Source organism: Aedes albopictus, chromosome 1 (genome assembly GCF_035046485.1).
Source record: "Aedes albopictus strain Foshan chromosome 1, AalbF5, whole genome shotgun sequence".
Lineage (NCBI taxonomy): Eukaryota > Metazoa > Arthropoda > Insecta > Diptera > Culicidae > Aedes > Aedes albopictus.
The window spans coordinates 60,098,205-60,119,876 of record NC_085136.1 but is presented as its reverse complement, the minus strand read 5'-3'; the positions used below and the strand labels follow the sequence as shown (position 1 = coordinate 60,119,876).

The following is a 21,672-nucleotide window of genomic DNA, read 5'->3' as shown; positions in this document are numbered from 1 at the left end:
TATTTGTAAAAACCACTCGTTTATTTTGCAAATAAATCAAATGTTGAACCTAGCCGCAGCATCCAATCGAATCACCTCTCCATTTAGCATAGGGTTCTCCACAATATCCTGAACCAGTTTGGCAAATTCCGCCGGATGTCCAGCCCTCTTGGGAAATGGAATGGTGCTAATCAGCATCTTTACCGCCTCCTTGGGTAGCTCTCCGGTCATCTTAGTGTCAAACAAACCAGGCGCAATCGTCATCACCCGAATGCCCTGACCGCTAAGATCACGGGCAATCGGTAAGGTCATTCCAATAATGGCCGCCTTCGTGGCTGAATACGCCGCCAACCCCGTCTGGGCATCGTAACCCAGTACGGATGCCGTATTGACGATCACTCCCCGTTGACCGTTACCATCCGGATCGTTTTGACCCATCAGACCAGCGGCGAACCGAATTACGTTGAACGTTCCCACCGTATTGACGTTCAACAGCGCTTGAAACGATTTCAAACTGTGCGGTCGGTCCTTTTTGAAGTCGTAGACCTTCTCCGGAAAGGCGATCCCGGCACAATTAACTAGAACATCCAACCGACTGAATCGACTTTTGGTTTCTGCGAGGACATTGGTGACATCTTGTTCCGAGGAAACCTACAACGGATATACTTTGGTTATGATGACAGACTTTTGGAACTCAGAATTTCTTACATCCGTCGGTACGAATATCACATTTTCCCCTAACTGAGAAGCGACCTTTTCTCCGTTGGACGATGGTAGATCGGCCAGAATTACTCGGCATCCTGCGCGGGCAAACCGTTCGACGGTGGCGAATCCAAGCCCGGACGATCCACCGGTGATCAATGAAACGGCATTCTGCAAATTATCGATCGACTAAATACTGTTTTTACGAATACGAAATTGAACAAACGAACCTTCAACATTTTCTCCGGACTTTTAGATGAATACTGGACCAGCAGTGATTCGTTATCGCGCAAAGCCAACGATGAGATAACCGATGGTGATGGGAAAACGTCTTATCTACGGTAGCTTTGCAACGGTACAGAGAGCATTTTGGTGACTGAACTTGACCAAAACATAATCGGATTGACTGCATATGAAGAAAGACATATTCAATATTGAGTTGCATATTGTTTGTAATGCAAATGTAAATGTTCGTATAATGAAAAACAGAAGAAAATGTTTCCTAGGCCTTGGATGTACCACAGAGCAACAAAATTACAATTTAGCACATATAAATTTACATTGAACGTTTGCTTCTTCTTCTTCTTCTTTGAGGCTCTACGTCCCCACTGGGACTTGACCAGCCTCGCTTCAACTTAGTGTTCCTTGAGCACTTCCACAGTTATTAATTGAAGGGCTTTCTTTGCCTGCCATTACATGAATTTGTATATTGTGAGGCAAGTACAGTGATACACTATGCCCAGGGAGTCGAGAAAATTTTCCCGACTGCAAGGGGAATCGAACCCGCCGTCTTCGGATTGGCAATCCATAGCCTTAACCACTAGCTGTTTGCTATGCTGCACTAAAACATAGAGACTCTCCACAATTGGCAGGCAATAACCAATTTGTGGAAGTAGATCTGTTCCAACGAGATTGTTCTTTTAGGACAAGGTTAACTTCCAGTTGATGAGATGATGGAGTGTCATTAGCAGGATGGTACGAAGTCTTGTCAACCAATTGGGTTTTTAAATTTTGAAAAATGTGTTGATTTTTTGGTTTTATACGAAAGAGCACCTTTTTCTGAGCCACTATGATTTTTTTCAGATTTTTAGAACTCTGTTTTGATACCTAAAATCAATTTCAAAGAGATTTTTTGAAATCACCTTTTGACAGCTGAGCAACTGTTTGACAGCTCCGCCCAGTACAAACTGCGATGAGGGGTGATTCGACAAATCGCTCCCATACAAACTTCAAATTGATTTTTAAATAGGTTCCCGGACTCCAAAATTCATGAAAATTTGGATTTTGGCTCAGTTTGACATGCAGATTCAGAATATGGAGTTATCTGAACACCGCTAAAGAAGCCAATTACCTAAAAAGAAACTTGGCATCCAAGGCCTTTTCAAGATAATCGGACACGTTGAACTATACTACCGTTGAACCACAAAGGATGATTTTCTTGGATGGTAAATGACCGTAGATCGGGTTTCTACTCTTCAAAGAAAAAATACAACTTGACTTGACAAGAGACAAACTAGGAATGAATTTTATTTAAATTTAATATTAACCTATGGTTGCTTTGATTCTTTCTCGCTAACTAGATCATCTTCGCCAACACTCCTCCTCGACGGAAGAATCCTAGCTGCGATCCGGAATCTTGACTGCTTGACACGAGGAAGAGGCTTCGTCATCATGTCTGCAATCATTTCGGTTGTTGGAAGGTATTGTGGACTGATGATTCCTTGCTGCTTCAACTGACGAGCGTAATGGAACCTTGTATCCACATGTTTCGAACGCCGTTCACTGAAATTAGATTCCAGTTGCTTGATGGCGCTCTGGTTGTCTTCGTGAACTGTAACATGTAGCTGGGTGTGGATTCCCAGATCGTCGAATAGGCGTAGAATCCAGGATAACTCCTTGCAGCTTTCCGTTATCGCAACGTATTCGGCTTCCGAACTGCTTAAGCTGACACAATCTTGCTTCCTGGAACACCATCCGATCATACCACCTGCGTACCGGATCAGATAGCCCGTGGTCGATTTCCGATCCTTCGTGTCGCCGGCCCAGTCAGCATCTACGAATACCTCCAGTTGAGTGGAGTCTGCTCCAAGGATCAGTTCGTGATCAATAGTACCTTTCAGGTACCACAGGATACGCTTGGCCTCAACCCAATCACCCTGTGATGGGCAACTAGTTTTTCGTCCAAGAATTGAAACTGCTGCTGCAACATCAGGGCGAGTGCACATGGCCACGTACAACAACCCACCAATTAAGCTGGCAAACTGGTGGTTTCGTCCGCTTTTTTCTTGAAAATCCAGCGGCATCCGATGGCTTTCTTGCCAGCTGGCAATGTAGTTAGCTCCCACACGTTGTGATCGTCCATTGATTGCAATTCTTCCCTCATTGCGTGCTTCCACATATCCGCTTCTGGACTATTTACTGCCTCTTGGTAGGTACGAGGTTCATCGTCATTGTGGCGCGCAACTCTTCCGTCAGCAGCACCGTAGCGTTGAGGTGGAATACCCCTGTTCATCCTGGATGATCGTCTCGGTGTGGCGACCGCACCCTCGTCGTGGATTGATCCCGTTTCTTGTTGAGAGACTTGATCCACCGTATCCGCATCTTCGTATAGGCTGGTATCCGAATCGTCCTCGAATCCTGGGAAATCTTCTTCACTGTCGCTACCGGCTGCGTCGTTCCTGGCTTCAATTGCCGGTTCAGGCTGACCAGCTGTTCCACGTTGCTCCGTCTCGTTTCGCTGGACATCGAAAAATGATGAGGGCAAAAAATGACGTACCTTCATCCTTCACAGAGAGCTGCACGTCTTCATATCGATGAACCGCCATGCTTTGTGTTGCAGCGAATAGCCGACAAAGATCAGCTTTTCAGCCTTGGATTCGAGCTTCGTTCGTTTGACATCAGGGATGAAAACATATGCTGCTGTTCCGAAAACTTGCAATTTCGAGACGTCCGGTTTCACTCCGTACCAAATTTCGTATGGAGTCAGTGCGACCGCCTTCGTTGGCAGTAAATTTTGAAGAAAATTGGCTGTGCTAATCGCTTCACCCCAGTAACGGTTGGACATACCTGCCTCCAGCAGCAAACACCTGGCCATCTCGACCAGCGAGCGGTTCTTTCTTTCCGCAATACCATTTTGTTGCGGTGAATATGCTGCTGTAAACTGCTGTCGAATACCTTCACTCTTTAGGAAAGCCACCAGATTAGAGCCACGATATTCCCCTCCTTGGTCCGACCTCAGCACTTTCGGCGGTCTGCCGAATTACGTCTTCATTTTCTGCTCGTAGTCCTGGATTGCATCGAACGTTTCAGATTTCTTCCGTAACAGGTACACCGTTGTATACCGGCTGTGGTCATCGACGAGTGTCAGGAAATACCGACGACCACCCGGTGTTACGGTTCGCATTGGCCCACACACATCACTGTGGACCAGATCCATCGCAGCTTTCGTTTTCTTTTCTGCCTGCTCCGGGAAAGGCAACCGTGTCATCTTACCTTGCACACAGGTCTCACATGGCAAAACCAAACCGCATCTCTTGATGTTGATGCCCGTGGCGAGTTCACGGCTTTTCAGCTCTTGGATGGCCGCGACGTCCCGATGACCAAGCTTGCGATGCCAGTCATGCAAGCAACTCTTCGCCTTGCACGGCTCGATCACAGCACCCACGCGCTCCACCATTTGCAGATGATAGAGACCATTATAACGCCTTGCCACAGCAGCAATCCTTTCACCACTGGCAATCGTACATCCGTCTTCATTGAACGTCACGTTAGCGCCTTTCTGGACAAGTTTTCCTACCGATACAAGGTTCATGTCCAGGTCCGGGACAAACAGCACTCCGGTCAGCTCCACCTGCTTTTCTTCACCATCGCGTCCGTAGCATTGGATTCGGCAGTTGCCAACACCTTTCACTGAAGCTTTCTTTCCGTCAGCAACCGTCACAAAGCTTGGCGTACCGTCGCGTGCCTTCTCCACGGACAAGTAATATTCCCGGTTGGCGCACATGTGCGAGCTGGCGCCGGAATCCAAATCCGGCACAAATTTCCCGAATGGAGGAGAACGTGCCTCTAGAGCCGACCTACTGAACCTTCTTGGTATCCATGGCAACCGCTTGTTGACTCCGAGAATTTTCACCACGATTTTGCTTCTGCCACAACGTGCAATCCCGCTTCTTGTGACCGACCTTCTGGCAGTGGTGGCACACGATCGACTTGAATTTTCCGTCCACTTTCAACACCGCTGAATCCGCCGGAACTGCCTCTCTGCGCTTCTGGACTTCGTTGATAATTTTATCCATCACCAGAGCCAGCGTGAGGTCGTCATCCGACCGGTTTTCGAGTGTGGTGGTCAGGACGTCGAACGTGCTTGGCAGACTACGGAAAACAAGGATTACCTGGAGATCGTCGTCGAGCTTCGTTCCAGCGTTGGCCAACATTTCAAACACAAATTCGGCCAGGTCATCCTCGATGTCGTCTCCTTCCTGGAACTTGAGATCGCAGATCCGTTTCAACAGATGCACCTTCGACGTCAACGACTTCTTCTCGTGCTGTTTCCGCAGGTTTTCCCACACATCCTTGGCGGTTCGCGTTGCTCGAATGTGGCCGTGTTGAGTCCTAGCCAGCAGCAGCCCGATGGTCGCACATGCTTTCTGGTCGCCCTCGTCCCAGGCAGCCAGCTCCGCCGCGTTCGTCCCGTCAGCAGCCTCTTCCGGCTTTACTCCGGGCACAACGTATTTCCACAAACCTTCTCGCACCAGCAGGAACTCCACTTCAAGCTTCCAGGTTTCATAGTTTCCGTTGGTCAGTTTGGCGATTCCAGTTCTTTCCATCTTGAATGTCCTCAGCGGGCCCAAAACCTCTTGGATGGTAAATGGCCGTAGATCGGGTTTCTACTCTTCAAAGAAAAAATACAACTTGACTTGACAAGAGACAAACTAGGAATGAATTTTATTTAAATTTAATATTAACCTATGGTTGCTTTGATTCTTTCTCGCTAACTAGATCATCTTCGCCAACAGATTTTGCAAACCGAAATCAGAACAAATCTAAGGAATTAAAAAAGGGATGTAAGTCTTCACCGCGTTAATACAAAACTATTCAGATAGTCTGCCAGGACATTCAGGCTTCATTGAAAACAAGATATGAGTGCTCTAGTGAACCTACTACTGTAAACCACTGAAGTTTCATCAGTCAACAACGATATGGAGTCGCCATCCGAAAGTGCAGCTGTGTTTGAGGTGAATTTGTTTTATTGATTGTATTGGTGCAGCTTGTACTCCAGGCCATTGTTTCAGACAAACATGTCGCTAGCTTTCACGATATCGTGCAACTGGAGGACTTGGCGAGACTTGTTCCGTCTTCAGTCTGAGGACATTGCAGTGGGCAGCCTAGTAGCAGTAGATCACTTTAAAATTTGATAACGCAGAGTGAGACTATAGCTTTTAGGTGTGTATCTCGTAGTCCAAGCTGGTATGCACTAACCGCTGGAAGGGCTCCAGTCGATTTTGGGATAGTTTTTTTGGGTAATCGAGTAGGTATTTTGGCCAGAGAGCCAACTTCCCCAAACAATGGGAAGTAGTCCGAGCTGAGATTTTGGGGAATGTTCTCTTCAATTGTCTACGCACGAAATGTTGTCTATGTGGTAATTCCATGGCAAGTAACAGTATTCTATCTCTGCGAGGCGGATCGCACTTATGCTGTCGCAACACATGGGGTGATCTTTTCCGACACTCCAGATAACTCCTGTCGTAGTACTTGTCGACACTATGGACTTTCGTTGACAGCTCCACGAAATCGATTCACCTGGCTTTATAAAGATGTATCCAGTGATGGAACGTATCTTAACACCATTGCTTCGCTCAGCGAATCGATACAGAACTGTCTAACTTAATTTACGACGAAAGAAATGAACGGACGCGTACCTTGCACCAGGAGCTAGATACCCCTAACAACTAATGAAACGGAACGTTCAACGTCTGCAATCGTCTTTCTGCGGCGCCAAAGCGCATCTGTTTTGTTAGCCTTTGATTTGCGTCAGCCAAGGTCTCTACTGGAATACAATCCAAAACCTTCTAGTAACTGCTGTATATAGTGCTACTGGGCCAAGCAAATACGTTGTCCGACTGACGCGTTACTCGGATTCCAAGGACGCCATTGACCAATACAGATCCTTTCCGGATTCTCTTACCTTTCCTTACCGATCAGGCTGAGGCCTGGGTCCATGGCTGTTTGTCTCCAGTTTCGCACTCTGCGAAGGGTCATTCATTCGTCTTCTCCAAGTCCCGTCTTCCATCTGTACTCCGCCGTAGATGGTACGCAACACCTTCCGTTCGAAAAGACCATGGGCCAGTTGGTCCTCTGCACGCTTCTCGGACATCTAGGGTCCACGAAACCCTCCGGCTGCTGCATTGGTATATCTAGATGCTTAGATGGCTTCTTCTCTCTGTTCACCTTGCAGAAACGCGGATACTTTATCCATCAGGTGAATCATTAGCTTCAGACTAGCGAATAACGACATCAAATAGTGGATGGTAGCATACTGGACAACGGGCGAGGTCTTATACCTCTCGGTAAATCCGTCAGGGTTCATTCTCACTTCATACACCCACTTGCAACGGAGTAGGGTATCGCGCCACTTGGGCGGTGGCTTCTATATTCGTCTGTTTTCCACTATAACTCAGTCAATTTTGAACCAATTGACTTGAAATGTTGTACACGGGTAGATACTATACCTATCTCACTGCATTCCAAAAATTGTGTCAATTGGTTCAAATTTGACTGAGTTATAGCGGAAAACAGACGAAAATAGAAGCCACCGCCCAAGTGGCGCGATTCCCTACTTTACTTCCTTCTGGTAGATCGGTGATCTTCCAAGTTTTGTTCTTCATCAACGCCCGATACCACTCCACTATATTGCGCCTTTCCAACAATCGCTGTCCTCGCACGCAATGTGAAGTACCATGAGGTAGAAAACTGAAGCTCAAATGAAATCCTCGTTACTTGCCGCTCCCTCACTTTGAGCCTTACTAACTGATGTGCGTATCATGAAATGTATCATCGGCATCTCTTAATTCCCCGGAATCTGGTTCGCTTAGATCGCCTTGTGCTGGCGTCTTGTCCGTCCTGATATTCTTAATGCCTTCTCCCATCTGCTTTTCGTGAATCTGTCACTGCTGGTTGAACATCGTGCTCTGCTAAGATCGCACGTTTTCCCGCTGAAACTTGCGTAAAAATTCGCTAAAAATGGCCTTCGGAGACGTTAAGATCCCCAAGGGACAGCAGGAACTCAACAACTTCTTCGATGATCACAGCTACATCGAGAGATACGTTCCATCGAAGGCCGACCTGTCGGTGTTCGATGCCCTGGACAAAGCTCCGGCTGGACACTACGCATATGTTCAGCGCTGGTACCGTCACATCGCCTCATTCAGCACCTTACTTGAACGATAACCACTGGTGCTTGCCTTGGATGATGCAAGCAACACATCGTGGAAAATTCTTGTTCTAGAATGTCATACCCGTCGCTAGGGACTTCGAACCGCTATTTATTGCTTGGGACTGACAGGCAACCTGACATGACTTTACCGCAGACTTAGCCACAAATTTCGGTAACCTGGTTCGTCCCATCGCTTGATTTACAGTGCTTGCCGACTTTCACGTCCTGCAGGATTTTTGCCTCGATAACGTCCACCGTTAGCTTCATACCCGACGACTCCAATTCCAGGATCATCGGTTGATGCTGCTTCGAAAGCCCCTTCATCAGCAAACATGCCAGCCAAGTATCGTCCACTTTAAATCAAACCTCAGAGAGGTGATGAGTCGCCGTAAGGCGTCATACACAAGCTGCGCAACGCTATAAGGGAAACGTGTCTTGGCCGCGTATGACCCACGAGCTGTAGTCCTCCGGAGCGCGTAGCACTTCTCGCACCAACAGCGATACTGCACTGCCCGACAACCGACCTCCGATATTGGCTTGATTGCTGGATCCATCTTGAGAACCGTTTCCTTGTGCCGATTCGGGATTCTTGATGATTTGTGGTTTCTCCACGCTTCGTGCTTTGCGTTCAGGTCACCATCTAGCGGTGAGAGGTTCAAGCACGATCCGGTAAGGTCTGGTCCGGTCGACGAATGGAAAATTCAGCACCCACCAGCTGAAGAACGAAAGCAGTCATCGACTTTGCAGCCTCAGAGAGCAAAGTCATTCATAGCACCTTCTTTCAGTACAGTCTCCCTCATCGCACAATCGATGGACGATACTTTTTAGAAATCATCGACGTCAGGGTTTATCATGGCGCTAACATCTACTCTGATCACTACCTGCGATGATCAAACCGTGCCCTACACTCTCCGCCAACATCAATGTACAGTACCGACGACCGATTCTGTACGACCCAAAACGACTGAAGCAATCGATCAAAGACGCAGCTGAAACTGATAGCAACATCGAGTAAGAGAAGCGCAGTTGATTTGTAAGTCGAGGAGTACAGAGAGGTTACATGGAATCCGCCGAAACGTGGAAAGATACAAACAGAAGCGGAAGCAGCATATCTACCATTTTCCGGAGATGAAACGCTGTCTGAAACAAACGCAGAAGCTCGACGCATCTCGCAACGGCTACGTTCCATGAGCCGAAGTGTGCAGCGAGAATGACGAGAGTCTTTATGAACGGCCATAAGGTTATTGAAAGGTGGAAGCAGCACTTCAACGATCACTCGGTTTATCGGCCATAAGATTCCGTTCCCAAACTCCGTTCTTTGTAGTATGTTTTAGTAGGCATCAAATAATGTGTGATTACCGCCCTCCAAAGAATCAACTCCACTTACCTTTATCGGACGGAGCATACCAGTGAAAGTCTTCACGGGAAGCTACTCAGGGACCCTCCTTTCGGATACTGAAACCCCCGAGGCAAGGAATGTTCACTCTTGACGCGAAGTAACGACTCCATCTGAAAGTTAACAAAATGCACTCCTGAGCAAAACACTTTATTTTCCATGGTTCAAAAAGTAGGCACGATATGCACACAATAACGACTGCTTGGCAGTTGTTCCCACAAGGAATCGATCCACCAAGCACATTGGCACCGGTGAACTACTAGCTACTACTACCCCACAAACTCTCACTTAGGACCTAATAAATGCATCTGAGTCCGTCTTATTGTGTTGCGAATGATAACTGGATCGAGGAAGCAAAAGGACTGTAGTGTAGTACCTTAAGGCATCATTCTCAGGGCTCCGTCCAATCGGATCACCTCTCCGTTCAACATCGGATTCTCGACGATCGACTCAACCAGCTGCGCATATTCCGACGGTTCACCGAGACGCTGCGGGAATGGCACGGTCTTAGCCAGGAAGGCCCGTACCTTGTCCGGAAGGGCTTGCAGCATCGGCGTGTTGAACAGTCCCGGAGCGATCGTGCAAATGCGGATACCTTGGGTGCTGAGGTCCCGGGCAATCGGAAGGGTCATTCCGACAACGGCGGCCTTGGAGGCAGCGTACGCCGCCTGTCCGATCTGTCCATCGAAGGCGGCAACCGAGGCCGTGTTGACAATGACACCCCGCTGCCCGTCCTGATTGGGTTCGTTCTCACCCATCAGGCCAGCCGACAGCCGAATGACGTTGAACGTTCCGGCCGTGTTGACCAGCAGGACCCGCTGGAAGTCCTCCAGTTTGTGGGCGGCTTTCTTGTTGAAGTTGTAGGTCTTAACGGCTACGGCGACACCGGCACAGTTGACCGTTACGTCCAGGCGGCCGAATTTGGTCTTGGCGAGGTCCAGCGCACCGGTGACGTCCTTTTCCGAGAGGACCTGAGGGGTGGGAAATGGGATTTGGATTGGGTTAGACTTGCTGTTATCATTACATGGTTCAACGCAGTTTTTAATCAGCTCTCGATTTTACCTTTCCCGATTCCAACTGAAAGACTCTATTGATTTCCCTGCAGTTTTCCTAAAACATGCTAGAATGTCTGAAGAAACGCGAGGTAAACAATATTCTACAGATTATAGAGTTACCAACGAAAGGCTGAAACACCATGTTTTCAAATATCAAAAGTCTGAAAAGACATAAGGCTGAAACAGTGATTCTAGTTTTCAGAAGGCGTTCACAAAAAATAAGCTTTCACTAAACCCGGGCAATCTGCAAGCCAAAGGAGATTAGACTCTGTGGATCTTATGGGCCGATTTTGCCTTGGCCCTTGGGTTTTGCTTATAGCCTATTAAGTCTGAATGTACTTTTAGTTGTGATGATTCAGGTCCTGAATTTCAGGAGCAGTGTAACTGTACTGCACGTCCTAAGAATCGCCGCTTTCAGGATGCTGTTCCGGCCCTTCTTGAACTCTAGCTGGTCTAGGTATCTCAGAAAAGATTTAGGGATAGCTCCAGTTGCCAAGAGAACAATCGGAATTATGCGGACGTCCTCCAGGTGCTAAATCTGCTTCAACTCCTCCGCTAGATCGCGGTACTTCGTTATATTGCCGAAGAACGTTGATTGGACATAATGTTTTAATCACAGTTTAACGGTACAGCGATATCGATGAGGGTTACCCGTTGCACCTTTTTGTCTTACCTTGCCGATCAGGCTAAGGCCTGAGTAGCCTCTGCTGTACATAGTAGCCATCTCCATTCCACTCGGTCCATGGCTTTGTGTCTCCAGTTCCGCACTCTGCGTAGGATCCGCAGATCGTGCTCCACCTGATCGACCCATCTAGCTCGCTACGCACCACGTCTTCTTGTACCGCTCGGATGACTCTCGAGAACCATTTTAGTCGGGTTGTTATCCGACATCCTCTTGACGTGACCCGCCCACCGCAGCCTCCCGATTTTCGCGGTATGGACGATGGTTGGTTCTCTCAGCAGCTAATGCAGCTCGTGGTTCATTTGCCTTCTCCAAGTCCCGTCTTCCATCTGCACTACGCCGTAGATGGTACGCAACACCTTCCGTTCGAAAACTCCAAGGGCGCGTTCTGAACGTTGGGTTTATGTTTCGTGCCCATAGAGGGACTACCGGTTTAATCAGCGTTTTGTAGATAGTTAACTTCGTGTTACGGCGAACTTTATTCGATCGTAGAGTTCTGCGGAGTCCAAAGTAAGATAGATTTCCTGCCACAATGCGCCTCTGAATTTCTCTGGTGTCGTTGTCGGCGGTCACCAGTGAGCTCAAGTACACGAATTCTTCAACCGCCTTGATTCCATCACCGTCGATATAAATTAGGGATGGCAGGCGTGGTGATTCCTCCCTGGAGCCCTTTGCCATCATGTGCTTTGTCTGCGACACATTAATGACTATTCCGATTCGCCTGGCTTCACTATTTAGTCGGATGTACGTTTTCGCCATCGTCTCAAATTTACGAGCAATACTATCAATATCATCAGCGAAACCAAGCAGCTGAACGGACTTCGTGAAAATCGTTCCACTCGTGTTTATCCCCGCTGTTCTAATTACACCCTCTAAAGCAATGTTGAACAGCAAGCACGAAAGACCATCACCTTGCCGTAACCCTCTGCAAGATTCGAAGGGACTCGAGAGTGTCCCTGATACTCGAACTACGCACATCACTCGACCCATCGTTGCCTTGATCAATCGTATCAGTTTCTCCGGGAATCCGTATTCGTACATAATCTGCCGTAGCTGTTCTCGATCGATTGTGTTATATGCCGTTTTAAAATCGATCAACAAGTGATGAGTGGGCACGTTGTATTCGCGGCATTTCTGTAACACCTGGCGGATGGCGAACAACTGGTCCGTTGTAGCGCGTTGACCCATGAATCCAGCCTGATCTTGTCCCATGAACTCTCTTGCAATCGGTGATAGACGGCGGGATGAAATGAGAGAGTATCTTTTAGGCAGCGCTCAATAGTGTGATCGCGCGGTAGTTCCCGCAATCCAACTTGTCGCCCTTTTTGTCGATTGGACACTAGTATGGGACACGCATGTATGAAAAAATAAATCCTCGCTCCAGTTGACTTTTTAGATCCTATTTAGGTCCCATATGAACTGTACAAAATTTCAGCGCAATCGGTGAAACTATAATTTAGCGCAAGCGGTTCAAAGTTTGCATAGGATTTACTATGGGAAAAGTTACACTTTCAAACAAAAAATCCCAGAGGTCGCCCTTTGTCTCCTTAATTCAAATCGATCAACGCTTCTTGTAGAAATAACATTTATGAAACTTTCCCTCGAAGACCACAACACGATTGGATGCTTGTGGAAAAAGTTATTGATTTATTACCGATTAGTGATCCAACGAACAGCTTTTTGTTTTGTTTTATCAGCAGCACTGCTGCTGCCGCTGTTGCATAGGGTGGCGGGAGGCATCACCACCCCCAGAAACAGCAGCAGTCAAGGCAGCAGCTACAGTGTTGCTAATAAAACAAAACAAAAAGCTGTTTGTTGGATCACTAATCGGTAATAAATCAATAACTTTTTCCACAAGCATCCAATCGTGTTGTGGTCTTCGAAGGAAAGTTTCATAAATGTTATTTCTACAAGAAGCGTTGATCGATTTGAATTAAGGAGACAAAGGGCGACCTCTGGGATTTTTTGTTTGAAAGTGTAACTTTTCCCATAGTAAATCCTATGCAAACTTTGAACCGCTTGCGCTAAATTATAGTTTCACCGATTGCGCTGAAATTTTGTACAGTTCATATGGGACCTAAATGGGATCGAAAAAGTCAACTGGAGCGAGGATTTGATGTTTGTCCCATACTATTGGACACACGATACCTTCCATCCATTCCTCCGGTAATGCTTCCTCCTCCCAAATCTTGGTAATGACCCAGTGTAGTGCTCTCACCAGTGCTTCTCCACCGTATTTTAGAAGCTCGCTTGGTAAGCTGATAATTATAGCAGAGTACAAATCGGTCGACCAATTTGTACCTCGGCAACTTCGTTGTGGTAGGCTGATCCAGTAAACATTTGCTATCCAGCAACGTCATGCTCGATCATTTCTCCTCAACAAAATTGCACTTCCTACAGCGATCCTCCACGTCTCTTCGTGTGATATGTACATCTGGTAATTCTTCGTCGTAATTACCCGGACCTGGATAGCTATCATAATACCTAATGTTTCCAAGAAGAGGTCTTCCCACACCAGCCATGTGTTCGACGCCGCCTTATCGATGTGCTCGAGCTCCAGTTGATGGGGGTGCGTCTCATGCATCTCCTTCTGCTTCCACGTCACGATCATCTCGTCTACGATCTTCATATTTCAGTTCAGCGGTTAATCTTTCTGCGCCACCGTGTTGATCGCCTTCGCCTTGTTACCGGCTGACAGAAAGCTCCTCAGAACACAGTTGACACGATGCAAGAACTTGTGCTGCAGCTTCTTCTTGATCCTGTTCGTTCACTGAGACATCAGTAAGCTGGATTGAGCACATCACGATTACTTCTGCCAAGGCCTTCGCAGAATTGGGCTTCGTTCATCAGAATGCGTTTGAGTTCTATGATGTGTATGCATTGAAGACAGCCTATCGCTCTCTTGTTCGTAGTCATCTACCTTTCTACTCACCACTTTGTTTCAATTCCCAGCAAGTCTGTCCTTTCACCAGTCTCCTTCTTTTCGAACAAGAGCAAAGCTGTCCTTTCCATTCGCCAATTTACTTCAATTTCCAGCAAGTCTGTCCTTCCACCAGCCTGCTTTATGTCCACAAGAGCAAAATGGTCCTTTCTATTTGCCAGTTTGCTGTGATTTCAAGCAAGTCTGTCCTTCCACCAGTCTACTTCTTTTCAAACAATAGCACAACTGCTCTTTCTTCTCGCCAGTTTATCTCAATTTCCAGCAAGTCTGTTCTTCCGTCAAACTGCTTATGTTCAAGCAAGATCAAAACTGTCCTTTCCACTCGCCAGTTTGCTTAATTTTTAGCAAGTGTGCTTTCCGCCAGTCAGCTTCTTTTCAAACAAGAGCAGTTGTCCTCTCTTTTCGACAGTTTTTTTCAATTTTCAGTCATTCGTTCTGCCAAACTGCGTATTTTCAAACAAGAGCAACACTGTCCTTTCAACTCGCCAGTTTGTTTCAATTTCCAGCAAGGCTGTCCTTCCGTCAAACTGATTATTTTCAAGCAGCAGCGAAACTGTCCTTTCCAGTCACCAGTTTGTTTCAATCTCCAGTAAGTCTGTCCTTCCGTCATTTTGCTTTTTTTCGTATAAGAGCAAAACTGTGCTTTTTATTTGCCTGTTTGTTTCAATTTCCAGCAAGTATGTACTTCCGCCAGCCTGCTTTTTTTTTAAACAAGAGCCAAACTGTCCTTTCTACTCACCTGTTGGCTTTAATTTCCAGCAAGTCTTTCCTTCCACCAAGCTGTCTCTTGCCTACAAGAGCAAAACTGTCCTTTCTACTCGCCAGTTGGTTTCAGTTTCCAGCAAGTCTATCCTTCCGCCAGACTGGCCGCTTTGTAGCGGATTTCTGTGAATTGCAAATACTACAGGCACTACTGCTTCTGCTTTTGGTGTATCCGTTCGTATCCGCTATAATCTATCAACTGAATTGAATCCACGAGGCGAAGCTCTTTTTGTATGTTCGTTTTGTTGTTCATTGTCGACTCAGTGGGACCAATCAGTAGGTAGGCGAATATTTTCTGCATCACCATTCCCTTCCCTGCCTCTATTACTCAAGCGTAACATCTGAAAAGTTCCAAATACTAAAACATTTACGCAATTTTGATCAGATTCGATCGGAAAAAGATAAAATTTTGAGCTGATCAAAACAAAGTTAAACTTTCTTCCTAAAACAAACACTTACGTCAACCGGCACGAAGACGACATTGTCGCCGAGTTCCTTCGCGACGTCGCCACCCTTGGACGTGGGGAGATCGCACAGCACTACTTTACTTCCAGTCCGGGCGAACCGTTCCACCGTTGCGCGTCCCAGGCCGGAGGCGCCACCAGTCACCAGAGCTACCGCGTTCTGTCGGATGGTCGAAACAAGAGAAATAAAGAGAGAAAAAGAATAAATCACATGATTAGAGAACTCAGCTTCCAGTCGAGTCCAACAGAGCTGGGACAAAGTTTTAAGACCAAATCATAAGCTTATAAAGAACACAACAATTGTAGGTAGCACACAAGCAACAACAACAACAACGGCACAACCAAACACGGGCAAAAGGGAGAATCACACTCTCGATATCTTTCAAGAACAAGGGGGATTGGCAGTGGCGGTGGGTGTGGTTGCTGTTCCATCTTGACTTTCCACGCCGGTTCGAATCGCGAGTGCGCGCGCGCATCGGCTCAGAGCTCTTTCGGAGATTTGATGAGGACGACGCGCGCACACACAGACAGACACGGATAGACAAGAAAGGGAACTGTCTCGCTCACTCTCAAAGAGAGAGAGACAGTGAGAAAGGTGGAAACAAACGCAAAATTTTGAAAAATTTAAAGAATTTTGAACACCACTAAAGAGGAGTGAAGGAAAGGGGTGAGAACTTGTAAAGAATGACTTAAGAATTAGAGAAAAAAAAACTGTGTTACAAAAATTAGGAACGATTTGATATTATTGAAGGTTATACGCTAGCATTTACTTACATCATCATCATCTCGCGCTCTCGCGTCCAAAAAATCATCCAATTCACATTCGATCCGATTGTTCTTTTCCAGCGCGCGCATAAAATATTCGTTCGTTCGTTCATCCCTCGCAGTATCTCATTATCATCATCACCAGTATCACGCGCGCAAAAAGATTCGCTCATCGCATTGCAGGTAGGTAGGCAGTCATCATCATTATCATCATCGCTAGCGCGCATCATCTTACTATTCACGAACACTTTTGCAGGGAGGATTTCGTCGTGGTGGGTTCTCATGGGTGATTCTCGTCGATGAGCGAATGACGCGGCACTCATGTGGATGAGTGCTCACGATACGCAGTCATGGCCGAAATGGGAGAAGAGAGACACGGGGGTCGACATATTCCAAAAACAAACCAAACAGACAAGGGGACGGATACGGGATCGATGGGCAAACTGAATCGTCTCTCAGACATGAGTTACCAGACTGGGAGGTATAGACGGAAGATTGTGATGGATGGAAATGTGCTGACGAGTTGTTCTTTGGCATGAGGCTGAAGAACTGAGAAAAAGTCCGATGCATGAAAAGCTTTCAGGGAAAGACGTTTTGAGCATCTCTATAAGAAAGCTTCACACGCCGTTTTTGTTCATTTTGTTGAACACATCTGAGCAGCTATCTTCCCATGTCATTTCTGTTTTTCATTTCTTGTTGATCTTAAAACAGCTCTAAATGAGCTTCCTAATCAAATCTAAACAATCCTCCAGAACAGATCTAAAGGATCTTCCAGGAACACGTTTCCAAACTACTTTTGCAAAACTCTCAAAACAGCTCCAGTACGAAAAAAGCTCAGGAGAGCAGATCTAGCTAAGTCTCCTTATCAGCAGTGATGAGATATGTCACAGAATTTCATGGAGAAAACATGTCATGACATTTTTCAGATGTTTGGTCGAATGAGAAATGCTCAAAAGGAATGAATAGAAAGACTGCAGAAAGGGCATTTTTTTCTAGTAATTCAATCAAATGTCTTTCGAACACCTGTCCTTTTGACGGACCGTCATTCGACCATTTGTGATAAGGCCTTTCTAGTTTATAAAAAAACTTTTTGAACAATATTTGAGCTTCTGGGATGTTTATCTGACAACTTTTGGATGATTTGGATGAGAAGTTTCCTCAGCAGTTCCTGGGAAGATCCTGAGCAACTGTATAAAAGCTTTTCATTTTTCAGCTTACAAAGTTTCTCAGTAGCTTGGGAGAAGCTTTGCCGGATATGAATACAAGTATCTAATAAGCTTTGTTAAAACTATCTTAACAACTTGATAAATCTATTAAATCGAATTTCAAGCCATTTCTCCGTCAGAGATGTTCTGAGGAGCTTATTGAGCAGTTGCCAAAAGCTTAAAAGTACTCAGAAAAGGCATTCTGAACTCTTAACAAACTGTTGTTCGATCTCTTTCCAGAGATGTTCATTTATCAGTATTCGAAAAACTCCATGGAAGCTCCATGGCTTCTAAACAGCTTTCTCGGTAGCCATTTGTATTTGTTTAGCATTGGACGATTTTTAGAAACAGCAGCTATTTTCTGGGCTATGTTATGCAAAGTTGAGCAACTTTCTTGTAACTTTTCTAAAAACTCTTGGCAGGCTTCCGAGTATTTTTTTTCTTCTGAAACTTCAAAAAAGACCTTAGGTAAGCTTCCAACGAAGCTTTTGGCAAGCATCTGATAAAACTTCTTACAAGGTTTTAACATCTTCTCAAAAGCTTCTGATGGAGCTTTTGTCTTTTATAGGAGCTTCCTCCATGTTTTTGTTTCAAGTTAAGCTTACTCCAGCTGTAGCGATCTGTCTGTGCTGTTGGATTTGTCCATGAATTATTCCTGAAAGCTTCATGAAATATTTTGTTATGTGAATTTGGAAATTTCTCATTAAAAGGTAGGAGATGGTTTTGTACGCTTCTGCATGCAAGCTTCTGACGAAGCTTTCGCCAGTTTCTGATGAAGGCTTCGGCAAGCCTTTGAAGAAGCTTTTTGAAAAGCTTCTGATGGATTTTCTTTAAGCGTCGGATGAAGCTGTCTGTAAGCTCTTGATACATGTTTTTGTACGCTTCTGCTGAAGCTTCATTGTTTGCTTCTGGTGAAGCGTTCCACATGCTTCTGAGCACTTTTTTGTACGTTGTCGAAAGAAATTTTCTTCAGCTTTTGATGAAACTTTTAACAAGCTTCTGGAGCAGATTTCCCAAGTCTTTAATAAAGCACTATCTCTCTCTCTCTCTCTCTCTTGGCGTAACGTCCTCATTGGGACAAAGCCTGCTTCTCAGCTTAGTGTTCTATGAGCACTTCCACAGTTATTAACTGAGAGCTTCCTCTGCCAATGACCATTTTGCATGCGTATATCGTGTGGCAGGCACGAAGATACTCTATGCCCAAGGAAGTCAAGGAAATTTCCTTTACGAAAAGATCCTGGACCGACCGGGAATCGAACCCGTCACCCTCAGCATGGTCATGCTGAATACCCGTGCGTTTACCGCCTCGGCTATAGGGGCCCTTTAAAGCACTATCATGATTCTGATTTAACTATTAGCATGCTTATGGCGAAAATTTCTTGAATTTTGCTTTCCGAAAGTTTTTGATGAAGCTCCTTGCAATGTTTTGGCTCTACAAGTTTCTCATCAAAATAAAAGCCTTATGAGGACGTTTTTTGAACTTCTACAAACTTCTCCAGTTTTTTAAGAAGGCTTCGGCATGCTTTTGGAAAGCTGCTGATGGATTTTTCTGCAAGCTTCAGACTTCAGATGAAGCTGCCTGTAAGCTTCTGATGCATCTTTTGGTAAGCTTCTGCAGAAGCTTCCTTGTTTGCTTCTGATGGAGCTTTCCACAGGCTTTTGAGCTCTTTTTTGCATATTCCCGAAGAAAATTTTCGCAAGCTGTTGATGAAACTTTCAACAAGCTTTTGGAGAGGATTTTTGCAAGCTGGTGAAACCTTTTCAATAAAGCTTTATCATGCTTGTGATACAGCTATTAACAAGCTTCTGATAAACATTTCCTGAAACTTGGGATGAAGCTTTCTGAAAGCTTTTGATGAGCAGCAGTGTTTTGATAGATGGCTCTGGAAGTTTCTTATCAAAAGGAAAATTGTTCAGCAAGCTTCTTATGAGGACCCTTCGCAAACTTCGGATGAAGCTTTCGTCAGTTTCTGATGGAGCTTCCGGCAAGCTTTTGATAGGCTTCTGATGAAGCTATATGTAAGCTCCTGATAAATCTTTTTCTAACCTTCTGCAGCTTCCTTGATTGCTTCTGATGAAGGGTTCTACGAACTTCTGGACTTTTATCAGTTTCTGACAGAACATTCAGCAAGCTTATGATGGTGCTTAAAACTGTATGCAAGCTTATGTTAGATATGTTTGAGAGCTACTCATTAGTCTTTTTGTTGTTGTTTTTTTTTTGCAAAAGCTTTTCGAAAACATCTAAGAAAATTGAGCTTGATAGCACTTTTCTGCAAGTTGCTGAGGAAGCTGTACGCAAACTTTTGATGAAACTTTCAGCATGCATCTGGTGAAGCTGGTGAAATCTGTCACGATGTTCTGCAAGTCTTTGATAACGCTTTTGATGCAACTATAAACAAGCTCGTGAAGAAACTTTTATACGCAGCTGATTAAGCTTTTCCAAGTTGCTGATACAGCATCTGACAAGCTTTTGATTGAGCTTCTATTGAGCCGAAATTTTATGCAAGTATTCGTTGAAACAGTCTGTGATGCATCTTTTTGTTAACTTCTGCCGAAGCTTCCTGAAAACATGTAAGGCAACTTTTTGCATGTTTGGGATGAATTTTCGACTGAAGCTTTTCGCATGCCTAAAATGGAACTTGCAGGCAGATTTTAGCGCAGATTTCCGCAAGTTGGTGAAGTTTTGCAGAGTTTTTGTTAAGTTGTCTTCCAAGCCTTTGGAATTTCTGGAAACCTATAGCTTTCAGCTATTTACAGATCCTAATCAATCTTTTTGTAAGCTTCTACAGAAGTTTTCTAAAAAAAAAACATCCAAGGATTTTTTTGCGTGTTTTTGAAAAAGCTTTTTACAAGCTTCTGAGCTTTCTTTTCTGCAAGTTCCTGAAACTTTCCGCAAGCTTTTGATAAAGCTTTACGAGAAGTTTTAAGCAAGCTGGTGCAGATCTGATTAAATGTTCTGCAAGTCTTTAATAAAGCTTCTGATGCGACTAAAAGCACTTGGTTGAAAGCAGTTGATGAAGATTTCCCCAGTTTCTGATGAAGCTTCCGACAATCTCCTGATGAAACTTCGGTAAAGTCTATGATGAAATTGTATGCAAGCTTCTGTTCAAGTTTTCTATAAGCTCCTCATATGTCTTTCAGAACGCTTTTAGTACGGATTTACACAAGATGGTGTTGCTTATTGCATGGTTCGTTGTTATGAAGTTCTCTTCAAGTCTTCGATGGCGCTTTATGATGTTTTTGATGAAGCTGTATGAAAGCTTCAGATGAAACTTTCTGCACGTTTTTAGCGATGACTGGAAATCTGATCAAACTTTCTGTAAGCTTCTCTGGGAGCTTCATCGTGTAAGTTTCTGCAAAAAATGTGATGTCCTAGTTTATTGCGCATTTGTAGTGTTCCAATATGAGATGTTCTATTCGATTATGCATTTGTAGTGTTCCACTATATTTCATAAAAATTTCCGCAAGCAAGTGGAAGTTTTTTGAAAGGCTTGAATGAAGTTACCTGCAAGTCTTTGATGAAACGTTTTGAAAGATCTTTCAACGGCCGGACACATTTCCAAACAATCGCAGTCTTCTCATCCCTCCATTCCACTCCAGTCAACCCTCAATCTTAACTACTTAAACGACTCAAACTGGCATTTTCTTTTCTTCTTGTCTCAAACCCATATTCCCACAGGAATAATCAAACACAGCACACGCCAATCGATACAGATCAATGCATTTTATAATTTTTCTTCTATCTCCGTCTAAATTTCATCATATTTACGCTCCATTCATTTGTTTTGATCATATAGATTAATTCACGTATATAGGGTGGGGCGGGGCAAGATGGGTCGCGGGGCAAGATGGGTCAGGGCCATTTTCGGGCGCATCACTCATGTTTTGATTATGTTAATAATTTTGTTAGATGACCAGCGTGAATATACAAAAGCTTGGGGCATTGATTGAAAAATTATTCACTCTCATTGGAAATAAAAAATAAAATGGTTTTTAGCCATTTTTCTTATGCGATACATTCCATATAATCTCCATATAAACGGCCGCGGGGCAAGATGGGTCACCTTCAATTTTGAACGTATTTTTGTAACATTCAAAAGTTATTTATTTTTTGTTACAAGACTATCTCATAAATGACTTCAATCAAGCGGAATGAACGCTCAAAATAATAACATAAAATTATGATATTTTTTTATTGAAAACATCGATTTTCAAGTCGCCTTAGGACCACTCATATCGTAAAGTTTTTTATATTCCAAATAAATTTATAAAATGTTTACCAGTAGCTT

General features: G+C 44.8%; 3 protein-coding genes across 4 annotated transcripts in view; all 3 read right to left on the bottom strand.

Moving 5' to 3' along the window:
- LOC115269373 (fragile X messenger ribonucleoprotein 1 homolog) overlaps window positions 1–9,533 on the bottom strand; it is a 161,741-nt gene extending 152,208 nt beyond the window's left edge. Inside the window, exon 1 of the mRNA XM_062844633.1 lies at window positions 9,501–9,533. Coding sequence (XP_062700617.1) covers window positions 9,501–9,518 — 18 coding nt within the window. The 5' untranslated portion in view covers window positions 9,519–9,533. The remainder of the gene's footprint in view (window positions 1–9,500) is intronic.
- Window positions 5–1,088, bottom strand: LOC109427473 (3-hydroxyacyl-CoA dehydrogenase type-2-like). The gene is made up of 3 exons (XM_029855142.2): window positions 912–1,088; window positions 688–852; window positions 5–630 (listed from the first exon to the last, which is right to left on the bottom strand). The coding sequence occupies exons 1-3, from the start codon at window positions 918–920 to the stop codon at window positions 37–39; spliced, it is 768 nt and encodes a 255-aa protein (XP_029711002.2). The 5' UTR covers window positions 921–1,088; the 3' UTR covers window positions 5–36.
- Window positions 9,534–9,629: 96 nt separating the features above from the next.
- Window positions 9,630–21,672, bottom strand: part of LOC115253538 (3-hydroxyacyl-CoA dehydrogenase type-2) — a 38,312-nt gene continuing 26,269 nt past the window's right edge. Inside the window, exons 1-3 of one of the 2 annotated variants that reach the window (XM_029878050.2) lie at window positions 16,188–16,763; window positions 15,409–15,573; window positions 9,630–10,480 (exon numbers count right to left, since the gene is read on the bottom strand). In XM_029878050.2, the coding sequence (XP_029733910.2) occupies window positions 9,887–10,480; window positions 15,409–15,573; window positions 16,188–16,268 (840 nt within the window). In that variant the 5' untranslated portion in view covers window positions 16,269–16,763 and the 3' untranslated portion in view covers window positions 9,630–9,886. Of the gene's footprint in view, window positions 10,481–15,408; window positions 15,574–16,187; window positions 16,764–21,672 lie in introns of those variants that run through there. The other variant, XM_029878051.2, reaches the window with a different exon arrangement.

What these genes read in the sequence shown, in the direction of transcription:
- LOC109427473 (XM_029855142.2), bottom strand. An exon ending in TGATATTCGTACCGACGGAT is followed by an intron (nt 631 to 687) that starts GTAAGAAATTCT and finishes TATCCGTTGTAG; the next exon opens with GTTTCCTCGGAACAAGATGT.